Source organism: Corvus cornix, chromosome 5 (genome assembly GCF_000738735.6).
Source record: "Corvus cornix cornix isolate S_Up_H32 chromosome 5, ASM73873v5, whole genome shotgun sequence".
Taxonomy (NCBI): domain Eukaryota; kingdom Metazoa; phylum Chordata; class Aves; order Passeriformes; family Corvidae; genus Corvus; species Corvus cornix.
In genome coordinates, this window is record NC_046335.1 from 37,664,297 (window position 1) to 37,677,132 (window position 12,836).

The 12,836-nt window shown below is 50.1% G+C and overlaps 1 protein-coding gene across 11 annotated transcripts in view; it reads right to left on the minus strand.

Annotated features, from left to right (window-relative positions):
* Positions 1 to 12,224, minus strand: part of MGA (MAX dimerization protein MGA) — a 58,997-nt gene extending 46,773 nt beyond the window's left edge. For 2 of the 11 annotated variants that reach the window (XM_010413902.4, XM_010413888.4), the window contains exons 1-2: positions 1,883 to 4,029; positions 444 to 1,585 (exon numbers count right to left, since the gene is read on the minus strand). In XM_010413902.4, coding sequence (XP_010412204.1) covers positions 444 to 1,507 — 1,064 coding nt within the window. In that variant the 5' untranslated portion in view covers positions 1,508 to 1,585; positions 1,883 to 4,029. Of the gene's footprint in view, positions 1 to 443; positions 1,586 to 1,882; positions 4,030 to 4,307; positions 4,405 to 4,692; positions 4,789 to 11,412; positions 11,517 to 12,180 lie in introns of those variants that run through there. The other 9 variants (XM_010413924.4, XM_010413917.4, XM_039553376.1 and 6 more) reach the window with 8 other exon arrangements.
* Between the last annotated feature and the right edge of the window lie 612 nt (positions 12,225 to 12,836).

Genomic DNA, 12,836 nt, shown 5'->3' on the forward strand with positions numbered 1-12,836 from the left:
TGCCCAACCTAAATACCCACACACCATTCACTTTCACTAATGAAAACTGAAGCTATAGATAGAGACAGCACGTCACAGTGGTGAGCAACCCTAAAAGCAAAGGCAGTGTTTTGATAACTGCAATGTGCTGTCTAAAACGCTGAAAAAATTAATTTAGCCTTCTAAAATGCTAAGAGGGTTAAAAGAAATCCCTCGGTGCTTCTCAACAACAGGAGCTAAAGCAACACAGAAAATAATACTGAACTCTTGCATTCCTCAGACGCCTTAGATAGTCAAGACTGATACATGACTGAGCAAAGAAAAGCTTCTAGTAATATTAACTGTTCTGCCATTTCAGGTCATGCAACCTTTAGCTGTAAACCTGTACACTGAACATCCTGTTATTTATTTACAAAACATCCCACTTAACCAGCGGTTGTACTAAAAATGCAGTGTTAACCCACCTTTCAGAGACTTCTTGTTTTAGCTTTGGCATAACACCTGAAGGCAGGTCACTGTCCAGGAGACCCAGGAAGTCTCCTTCTGCATTAAAGGACTCTTTATCCAGCTCAACGTCTGATGGGTTTTGACCAATGAATGAAGAATCTAAACTTCTCTGATGCACTTCTAATGCATCGACTTCAGCAGGGTGACCACAAATGGCAGGAGTGCTAAAAACATCACCTCCTACCAATTCTAAGTTGCTGTTCTGTTTCACATCACGCTGAGGTCGACTATTCAGCCCATCATCTCTGAACCCTTTAGCAAAAGGATTGTAATCTATTTTCAGCTGGGTAATCTGGATGTTCTGGTAGGCTGTAACTGCGAAGAATTCTGTCTGTGGAAAGGTAAACGTATGGACATCAGGGCCATTAAGCTGAATGACTTCTGTGGCTTTGTTTGCAGGCACCAGGTGAAGTCGTGGCAGATAACGGTGCATAGAATGCAGAATTATGTGACCTTCCTGGTCCAGGGTATTGTTGGTAAGTTTTAGTTTGTAGAAGGATACTGGCTGGTGCATCCAGAACTGGCCAGTGGAAGGGGATTCTGGATGAATAAACACTCGCCCTAGAACATGTGGTTCTGCCTTTCCACTGGGCTCCCACCAACGGCCATTCCATTTGTATCGGTGATTGTCCACAGGGGATATGTCCATGACCAGGATGTATTTCTGACTGGAATTCAGCCCTGTAATCCAGTATCGGCAGTACGGAAACATGCGCCTCCCCTGCTTCGTCAGGATCATCTCTGTGTTACGATGGTAGAATTCATTCCACATGTTGTTGTTATCTAGGGTGACAGTGATGCCCCCTGAGACACAGTCAGCTGGGAGGCAGGTCTTGACTCTGGGTTTGACTGGAGTTGATACACTGCTGGCGAGAGCACAGGCATCACTGTTTGCTACGAGGATTCCTTGGTCAGCTTTTCCATTTCCCTGCTGTTGTTTCAAGATGACAAAGAAAGCAGGCGCTACACCAGACACAGTCCCACCATCCCGGCTAGCCAGGACAATCTGCTGTTTCTCCATGATGAGCACTCTCACAAGCTCTCAAACCAAATGCAAATGCTACAGAGTTCTGATAATCTTTTATGTGTGCTCACCATTCTGGAAGAAAAGAAAAATACAGTTAAAACTACTCCAACACAGCCTAAAAAAGTAATTAAGTCACGTAAGATATCCTTTTTGCAATAGCTCTCCACATTAAGAACTTAAAAAAATAATCAGTACTGTAAAACACAGTACAATCAGGGTGTAACAAATCAAGGCTGCATGTGTGTATATAATTTTGACCATACAGACATGGGGGCTATGACACCTTTAAATTGCTTTTTCATATAGGCTTTGCAACATCAGAACTCCTTACTTTGCTTGGTATTTCTATGCAATCTGTTCTGACATTACCTCTACTCTGCAGATCATTCGCTTAACAACATCAGGCAAAACATGCAGGAGTTTTCATGAGAACGAATGGCATATTTCTGACACAACGGCGAAAGTCTTGCCAGAAAGAAGAGTTCCCTGAGGTCTCCAACTTGTCAAAAATTTAAAGGGAGAAAGGAAAAAGGAAAGTTAAAAACATTTTCTCTGAATTTCTTTATTGAAATCATTTAAGTTTGTGTTTGGAATTTCTTTGCTTACATCCCCCACCAACCCCAAGAACTTCTAATTGCCTGTCAAGGGCAGAGAGAAAAAGAAGGGACAAAATACTTCAAATGGATAAGCTTTGGCGAAAGACACAAGCTAACCCCCAAAAGGCCATGCAGCTAAGATTAAATGGACAAATGTGAAGCATTGGGCTGCCTTAGCTTCCTTTATCTTCTCAATTATGGAAATAATTTAAATCAAACAAAAAAACATTTGTACCGTTATGATTAACATAATCACTGTTTAGGGAACTAAGGAAGTTACTTTTATCTGCATATACACAATTCCACCTTTGTGTGTCTACCTCCCAAGTTAAGGATTACGTCAACACTGTAACAAAAGATCATAAACTACTTCATTTTTCAAATAGCCTGTATATTTCTCTATGTGAAAATTTAAAATATGCACTTCTGGTAACTCACAAGAATCCTATTTCCACATCCAGATGTTTGTATTTTGATCCTTATTGTATGTGGAATACAACACTGACAAAAAATGATTGGTTCTTATATCAAGTATCTAGCTGGTGGGAACCAGAGACCAAAATTAATCACCACTGCTAAAAGCTGAGATACATCCCAGTGTCCTGAGGGAATTGGCTGATGTGCCAAGCCACTCTCCATAATATTCAAGAAATCATGGTAGTCAGGTGAAGTCCCAGGTGACTGGAAAAAGGGAAATACTGCATCCATTTTTTAAAAAGGGGTAGAAAGAAGTATTCTAGGAACTACTAACCTGCCTGGGAAGATCATAGAACAGATCCTCCTAGAAGCTATGCTAAGGTGCATGGAGGACAGAGGTAATTTGGGCCAGCCAGCACAGCTTCACCAAGGACAAGCCCTGCCTGACCAACCCAGTGGCCTTCCACAACAGAGTGACTGCACTGGTGGACAACGGAGGAGTTACAGATGTTCTCTATCTGGACTTCCATAAAGCCTTTGAAACAGTCCCCACAAAGTTCTCTTCAAATTGGACAGAAATGGATTTGATGGCTGGACTGTTTGGTCCCATCCAGAGGGTAGTGATCAACAGCTCAGAGTCCCAGGGGACATTAGTGACAAGTGGTGTCCCTCAGAGGTCCATAATGGCAAGGTAAGTGAAGCTAACATTTGTATAGTAAACATACAGTCAGAAAGTGAGTTCACATTAATGCTGTGCAGTATGCACCAGAACTGTATTGGCTCATAAAGGAAACACACTATCAAAGGGTTTTCAGACATGGTTTAAGATATGTGGAACATCTGTAGCTTTAGATTTACTTGATTACTTCAAATTTACTGGATTAAATTATCTTACTTAAGACATACCAGAAAAAAAATGACAAAAAACTTCAACAACCATGCATTTAGCTAAAATTCTATGCATATAAAGACCTACAGAGTAACAGTTCCTCTTCTCCAACACCTAAAGTTCTTACGTTATACCGCTGCATCTATTTCTACTGCAGGCACCACGCACAGTATCAAGTCAGTCTGAGACATGCGAGGTTAAAATATTATTATGTGCAATTAGAGTCATCAAAATCTACATTATTTCACCACTAGTATGGTCTGTTACCAGAAAGCAGTTTCATACATTTTATTACATCTGGTGACACACAGTAGCCTGTTTCACTATAGCACGTAGACTCTAAACCAGTATTTCAGGGGAAACACGTGTATTTGTGAAAGCTAAAGTTCTAAACAGCTTCAGAGATTTCTCTACACGCAGACCTTGTACTTGAGAAGCAGCAGCCAAAACCACTCACAAGCCGCACTGAGACCCGCCAAAAGCGGGACGACACTCAGACGCGAGAGCGTCCTTCTCAAACAAACAAACAGCCCAACTCCCCACCCGGCCACCGGGACGCGGCTCCGCGCACGGCACTCCGGGGCGGACGGGCACCAGGAGGCACCGTGGGAAGCGGAGCGGCGGCAGCGCGCGAGCCCCGGGGCTGCCCCGCCCGCCTCCACCCGCCGCGCGCTGCCGCCGGCAGCCCCATGGCGCGCGCCGCGCCGCCGTTCAACACCGACCGACCGAGCGGGCACCTGGAGGGGCCGCCCCGGGCGCGGCGGCGAGGGCCCCGCCCGGAGCCCGTGGCGTCACGGCTGCGGGCCGAGCGCAGCACTTGTCGCTTTGAACGCCCTCCCCCCCCCCGCCTGCCCCCCGCTCCCCTCCCCGGCCCCGCCGGTCGGACCCTAACCAGAAGTCTCGGGATGGAGAGCGGCAGCGGCCGCCTGCGGCGGCCGCCCAGGAGCAGCGGGAGCCGGAACCACCGCCCGCCCTGGCTGGCGAAGGGCAGCGGGACGCGCGCACGTGGGGAAGCCGCGGCGCTCTTCGCCGGGACCCGGCGCAGCCCTGCCCGGCGGGACGGACGCTACCGGCGCTCCCGAGGCGGCCCGCGCGCAACGGCGCCTCGCGTGGCCGCCGGGGCGCGGCCGGCGGGCCCGGGCCCGGCCGCCTCGTGCCCGCGCCTGGTGTCAATTTTCGCAGTTCGAGCGGCGGGCGGAGGGCGCGCGGAGAGGCGCGCCGGGCTCGCGCGCGAGGCGGCCGCTGCTCCCGGCACGGCCCCGCTCCCCGGTCGTTACCGTGCGCGAAGCGCGCGCGGCCTCCCGCTTCCTTTCTCACGCGGACCGTGTGTCCGCCAGCTGGGGACAACGTGCGTGCGCACCGTGCTGACGTCATGGCGCCGCAGCGCGCGCAGGCGTATAGCGGGCTCGCGTCCCCCTCCCTCCCGCCTGCCCGTCACGTGCCCGCGCCGCGCGCAGGGCCCGGCGTCCGGCCCGGCCCGGCCCGCGCAGCGCCGCGCGCGCGGGGAAGCTTCTCGAACGGGCGCGCGCGCGCATCGCTCACGCGCCGGCGGCCGTCGAAGGCCCCGGTCGCGCGGCTCCGCCTCCCTCCGCGCCCGCGCGAGGAGTGCGCGCGAGGCCCGCGGCGCACGGCGCCCCCCGGCGGTCGGGGCCGGCGCCGCCTCAGCCCCAGGAGCTTCCCCGGCGGGCCGAGCAGGGCGGCACCGCCCCGCCATTCCCATTCCCAGGGCAGCGGCCGCCTCCTCCGGGAAAGGAGCACCGCTCTCGGCGCAGGCAACGCGGACCGCGCCTCTCCAGATTTCGGAACGCTGCCGCCGGGAGGAACCGGCCGCTTCCCCGGGAAACCCTCAGCTGAGGAAGCAACGAAGTCAGCGGTATTTCCATCGTCTGAGCAAGTTCTCTGACCGGCCAAAGCGCGGCTCAGACCCTGACCCTCGCAGCTGAAGAAGGGCCCCGTGACTCTGAGAGGGCTGACACAGACCTGTCACACCGCGCCCCGGAGCCGGGCTCTGGCCGCTGTTACGGGCGCGCTGGCGAACGAACAGCCCGGGCTCAGCGCAGCTCTGACACGGCCTCGACAGAGCCCTCCCGCCCGCAGAACTGCACAGAGCAGGTGCCGCCCCATGCCCAGCCCGGCAGGCCTTCACATACACCATGGGAATTACATGTTATAAACACCTGACAATAGGCCTACTAAAACAGAATTCTGGATGTTAAGGGAATTCACACTAAAATGCATCTCGGCTGCAGACAGAAACGCCTCCGTGAAGCCCCTCCCCCCCCCAATCCCTTTTTCCATTAAGGTTATTTATTTTACAACACTGCATCCATTATGAAATGACAGAGGCTTACACATGGTGCCAGAAGGCAAAGACATCAGTTATCAGGGTGACACCAAGGTCCAGGCTCACCCACAGACCCGAATTTTGCACTGACTGTTACAAAACTTTAAGTTTGTCAGGACTGTTCCTCAATCTATTTGGGGTTTTTTGCCTTATTTGAAAATGGGCAAAACAAGAGCAACATTACAAAAGGCCAGCACCTCTTTGGAGATTTCTTGGCAACATAAGTTTATGCTATAGGAAATCATCTCAGAAGCACAGAACTGAAGAAAATACATTTTTAAGAGACTTGATAAATGTGCATCAAAACATTAACATAGGTGGGTCTGTATAGAGGCCCAGGGGAATGCCACTGGCTCTGTGCATGTATGCACACCTCTGTCTCTAATGGGCAGGGTCATGTGGGTGGAGGGGTGCTGGACATCAGGTAAGCAGGGTAGTCTCAGCCACCTGAGAAAGAGCACGTGCCAGCCCTGGGAACAGCACTCTGGCCTCTGGAGCTGCCGTGTCCACATGCCAGCAACCAGGGAGACTGGGATTCAGGAACCAACCTAGAGTGCCTAAGCTCAGCTGCTGGAGGGTATCTACCCAGTACATACATATAAATATATAAATTTATATATATACACACACAAACATATATGTGTGCAACCTCCTCCTGCTCAGATAGGGAAGGGAACAGGATATGGCTGTCTCTGCTGTGCTCCTGTATCTATGTGTCTGCCTGATCCGTATGACCAGACATGTTTACATGTAAATGTCAGTGTGCATGTGCTCTATGGGCTTGTGCCTACCAGCAATTTATTTTCAGCCTTATTACTGGTCATATTTGGGGGTGTGGAGCTGCAACAGCCTCAAGCTGTTGGATCCAGCACAGTATTTTTCCTGTAACAAATCCAGTCAGAAATAATCATACCAATTTCAGGAGTAGTCATTTTATACCTACAGTCATCACGTATTCTGTAGAACGGTCATCAAGTTTTAGGGCCACAGGATAGCAACTCTGTTTTTGTATTAACCAATTTGCTTCTGAACAATGACAGTACAAAAATAAGTAGGTTTTTTTTTCAGCAAGAAAGTAATTTGTACAACTGAGAGCAGACACAGAACTGAAGAGCAGACAGTGCCCCATGTTCATGGCCCACAAGCCACTTGTTCCAGTGATGATAAAAGAAACAAACCAGAGACTGCTGACATTGCCAGAGATTTTGCTACAATTTTACCTAAGGCAAGTAGAAATGCTTGCCCACACCAAAATTGAACCCCTGGTTTATCAAGAGAACAGATTCATCGGTAGAAGTCACAGCAGTACTACAGACTCCCACCAGCTTAAGTAACCCAGTTCTAAGAAGCTTAAAGCTGATAAGAAACAGCAGTACTGCAGTAAAGAACAACATCTCATTTAGATCAGTACAAACACCAGTTTTAAGGACTTGTTTGTGCTGAACATGAATTGGCAGCACAGAAATGAGCTGGTTTGAACCTACTGAATACTGTCCTCCCTGATCAGAGGGAGTTACAACCATCCCCTCAGTGGCTGGTATAAGGTATTTGAGATGCTCAAGTTCACCACCAAGAAGTACACTCTTCCCCCAAATGCTCCTTTCAGACATATTCCCTTGAAGGTATGAACTACAGTCTTTACAAGCTGCATTTCAGCACCCAGTAAATCACACTCCTCCCTTCAGTAACACCTACATAGTGCTGTGCTATAAAGCACCCATTCAAGCCTACATGTAATAAGAGACTGTAACTGCTAGAGCTGCAGTAACAAACTGTTCTTCAGCCACTCTTATGTCTAACCTGTGGTAAAGATTCAGTAACAAATCAGGAATTGGAGGGTCACAAGTCCCAAGCTTCGCTAAAGATGTTCATGTGAGAGAACAACATACCTTGTAGAGTATATATACATGTAACTATACATAGTTAAGCAAAACAGAACAGCTGCCGACTTGTGAAAAACACAGAAGAGGTGTCGATCACATTTTATGTTAGCAATCCCCTGAATACAAAGATTGCTACTACACAAGTAGATACATGACAGGACATTTCTGTCACACAGTATAGTCTGAAAGACACTACGGGAGCATTACTGGAGCATAAAGCTCTTAAATTCAGTTGCTAAAAACAAGCACTAGCTGAAACTATGCTCACTAGCTGGAAACAACAGCTATCAAAACCAGCTGTGCCAGTGTAACACACCCACAGCGGCAGACAGCAGTTTATTACAGCAGGCTACAAGTTTATCACTCACTATGACCAGACAGCCCTGACTGGGCTCAAAAATCCAAAACTTTGGCCATTAAAAAAAAAAAACCAAAAACCAAAACCAAAAAACCAAAATCCACAAGCATTTAAAGAGCTGAAAACCTAGTAATGTTACAGTCAGAAGTGTTGTGCAATGTGCACACTAGAAGAGTTAAAATACAAAAAACATACTTTCTTTAGACAATGTTTTGCCACCTTGGAGAATGATTAACAGCAGCACCCCACAGGAAATTCTGTTAATCCAATCAAAACTCTGGATTAAACTGCATATAGAAAGGTATCTAGTGCCATTTTCTATGCTGTAACTAGCCCCACTGGCCTCCAACTGCTTCTCCGGACAAATAGTAGTCTCCCAGAGTTGAACGTTTGCTGTACACGGATGTCTTTAGTAATTAGCAGCATCTATGTCAGCTCCAGACCTGTGTCCTTAAGCAACAGAACCCCAGCCCAAATGTACTTTAAAAAAAGTTTACGTAATGTTATTTTTGATAGGAAACTAGCTTAAATTCTTTCTTTAGCTTTAGTGAAGAAGTATAATTCAGTGCCAAGAAGATAAAAGATGAAAGTGGTGGCAGAATCTAGCCAAAAAATGAGATTAAGAAAAACAATATTGAAAGAAATGGACTGTTGCAGGAAAAAAATATTTTTTCAGACATTTAAAAAAAAATTTTTAGCTTTCTTACTGATGCAAACATGCTGAAACACAGCTGCAGTCAGAAAGCACTTATCCCCACACAAAGTCTGACACAGCTTGCGCACTGCCAGATTTCAGCCCAGAGCATTGCTTTATACTAAAACCAAATTCACTTCACACTCAGAGCCCCAACTATTGCAGGATGAATAGGTGGTAGTTCAGAAAGTGTTTCACCAACTGAGAGGTACATGCCTGCAAGAGCAGCAGCTGCTTTTGGAGGAAGAGGGCACATACCTGAGGGGTGAAGGGGAGGGAGAACTCCTGCTTCACCTCTCCAACACCCATACCGTGCCACGGAGCCCGAACTTCCGCTCCCCATAAAGTCAGTAGTTTGTCAAACAGCATATTTTGCATCTCTCAAGAGTTACCTGAATTTTTGGGAAACACTTCCCAAACACTGAGGACTGCACAATGGAAACACACCAAAGTGGATGTGGCACTCAGTGCCATGGTCTGCTTGGCAGGTGGCGATGGGTCAAAGGTTGGACTCCATGATTTTGGAGGTCTTTTCCAACCCAAATTATTCTGTGATTTCTGTAAAGAATGAACCACTGGTGAGAGGGCAGGGGGAAAAGCCAATGTTAACTAGAAATAAATGCTCTTTTTCATCTGTATACAACATGGTACATTTGGATTAAAGTTTTTTAATTACTTCCCATATTTCATCACTCAGTGATATGCCCATTACTCATACATTCAGTGAATGCTGTATTTTTTAATATACTATTATTTTAACTACCAAAAATCACAAAATAAAACAATAAAGCAATGCTTTATGCTTTTTGCCGTGCAACACTGGCAGAAATTAGCTATAATCAGGAGGAATAGCAGCATTTTGATGAATTTCAATCCCTTTATGACCATCATGAGGAACATTTATCACATACATGAATGTTCAGCTGGGGATTTTGTCTATATCATAGGACAAAAAAAATGAGGCAAATAAAAAGCCCTCACCTGAGTTCAGGACTATCCTACATATTCAGCTCTTTTATAGCAATACTCATTGCTACAGTCAACAATGGCTCAGCACGTTAGAACTGCCAAGGAACCTGTACTCCCCTTCTAAGTTATGGTGAAAAGGAAAGTGACGCAATTAAAGCCCAGACTGTTGGCAGTATGTTCCAGGTTTATATCCATCTTCATTACTGTTTATTGACTTACTCTGTGGTCAGGCAGACCACACCACATTAGCAGAAAGCACTGTACAAGAGTTAGCAAAACAGCACAATTCCAGCATCACATGTATTAGTTTAACAGTATCTGGGTCACAGTCTTGTCATTCTCCAAATTGGCTTTTCCTGAACCTAATGATTGGAACAAAGAATGCATTTTTATTGTACATAGGTTTTATCTGTTTCCCACATTCATTTTCTCTCTTTTATGCTGTTCACATTCCTTTAATGCCTTTCTGTTTCGGGCTTGATTTTAAAAAAAAATTAAAACAAAAGAACTTTCTTCTGGTTGCTTTCTTCTCATGACATGCCTTCATCATCCTTCTCACACACATCATTCTCACTGCATTCTTCCTTATCCAGTTCAGCAAAAGACATATCAAGGATTTATTCCAGGTACTAAAACTAGCCAAAATCCAACAGTGAAAGCACGTTCCATTTTTGTGTGGAGACAGAAGAGCAACTCCACCATCAAAACTTGATTCTTTGTTCTAAGGTTACCCAGTCTTAAAAGATTTTAAAAAAAGCAAACCAACACAGCACAACACATCCTTAGTTAGGGAAGAATAAGACACGAAGTAAGCCCTGCTGGTGCCACGGCTAATGACACTGCTCCCTATGCACATGCGATGGCTGAATTTGTTTTGTAGATCCTCTGCTGTCTGTGAAACAGCAAACAGACAACAGCCTCCTCATAGGGAAGAGCTCTTTCTCACACCACTAGGCAGAGACCTACTCCATCTGTTTGTAAGAAAAATGTCTTGGACTTCCCATTCCTTAGGAAAACAGGTTTTAAAAACAACCACGAACTTCAGAAATGATCTAGGGGATTTGTGTATAAACGAAGAAGTGGCCTAAAGTCAAAGAGAAAGAACTTCCTTTTTTTTTTTTTTTTCTGGAAGGTGACCAAAAAAGTTTATTCACAAGTGGTTTCCTCCAGTTGTACGTTTCCCCACCATGGCAGGCTCAACAGCATCTGCACCAAAACTGAGCCAGCAATGGGTGAGGTTAACAGCCAGCTGCTGTTAGATGAAATACAGAAGTGAATGAATGCTGCCCATCTCCACCAGACCTAAGAAATATGGGGGTTTTTTGCCACATAAAGGCGCACAAAAATGCTCACCTACAGGAATACTTTTAAAGCAGAATCAATTTCCCTTTCCAGTCCTCAGTACAAACTCACAAGGCACTGTGCCTGAGGGCACTGAAAGCGTACTGCAGCTGCATCGGGCAGAACACCTGCAAGCGACAAGATCAAAGCATCAGTCTGCCCTTTTCTCTACACCGCCCTCGCTTTTCAGAGTCTGCAGCAACTTCAAATCTTCAGGGCTCTAGCCGATGCCATCAAGTGCGATTACAGACGGCCCATGCCTTCACACAGCTCACGTCAGGAGCAATGCAGCGTGACTGTTGTGTAAGACTTGACAACTTAACAAGTCGGGCAATACACTCCAACCACGTAATGGGAAACCACTCATCTCCCCGGGCTACTGAGACAGTCGCTGACCCTCGTGCCTACCTCCTCCTCACTGAGCTCGCCTTCGCGCTTCGACTCCGTTTTAAACTCATCAGCTCAGGACGAGGAGTTTCAAACGGGATGGTACTAAAGGCCACCAACGAGGGCACCAACGAGGGCATCGCTGCCCCGCGCGCCCCGCGGCCGCCCCCCGCGACGTGCCGGAGCGCACGCGCGCCGCCCGCGGGCCGCCCCGCCCCCGGCCGAGGGGCCCCGCTCCGCCCCCGGCCAGCCCGCCGGCCTGTGGCACCCCAGGGGCACCAGGGCCGCTTCCCGGGAAAGGCTCTCCCGGCAGCCCAGCCCCGTCTCACAGGTGGCGCCGGCCACGCCCCCACGGGGGGGCCGGTCCCCGGGAGAGCGATGGCTTAGGGAGCAGCGGCAGCTGCCCAGGGCCGGGCCCTCCTCGACCCTTCCCGGCTGGAGAGCCCGGATGCCGCTCGGTCCCTTTAACAACCCCCCGGTCAGGTGACCGCCGGCCGCTACCCACTACCCGCGCCCCCGGGTCCCGGCCGCTCGCGCCCCTGGACGGAGCGCCGCGGGGGCGCGCGAAAGGGAGCTCGCGGCCGCCGGTCCCGTTCCCGTCCCGCGCGCGACCCCCTCGCCTCAAAAGCGGGCGCGGCGGCAGCGCGCGGACAGGCAGCGCGCGCGCGCGTGATTGGGCGGCCGCCGCGCTCACGTGACGCGCGCACGCCTCGCGCCACCTCGAGTGAAAAACTTCCAAGGAAGGACGGACGGACGGAAGGAAGGAAGGGGGGGCCGGGCGGCTCCTACCTGACTCCGCGCGCCGCCGGCTCCGCGCGCCGCCCGGCAACGCCCCGGCCCACGCGGCCCTCGCCCGCCACGCACGACCTCCTGCCGTCCTCATTGGCCGCCGCGGCCCATCACGTGGGCGGCGCACGCTCCCCTGCCCCTTCCCCTGGCTCTTCTCCCGCCCCCGCGAGGCCGGTACCGGAGCGCGGCCGTGCGGGCGGTGCGCGGGGGGCCGTGAGGGCCGGCGGCGGCCGCCCGGAGCAGCTGCCTCGCGACGCCCCGCCAGCGGCGCGCCGCCGATTGGCCGGAGCCGCCCGCCGACGCAGTTCCGCTCCCCGGGTGCCGCCGGGCCACGCCCTTCCCGCCCCTCCCCCGGCCGTGCGCGAGGGATAACACGCCGCTCGCGCGTGGGGCCGCGCGGTAGCGCCTTCGGCGGCCGTGCCGGGTGCGCGCCCTTCCGGAGGGGTGTCCGGGCCCTGAGCGCGTTCCCACGGCCACGCCGGCCCCGGCCCCGCGGGCGCGCTCCTCCCGCGGCACCGCACTCCCTTCGGCCGCCCGCGGCGCCTTCCCGGGACTCCTCGTCTTTCCTCCGCCTTCTGCCCGGCAGCATTTGTAAATCACGGAACAAGGGTTCCTGTGTGGCGGGGTGCGATGTTCCGGCGGTAACTAGAGCTACG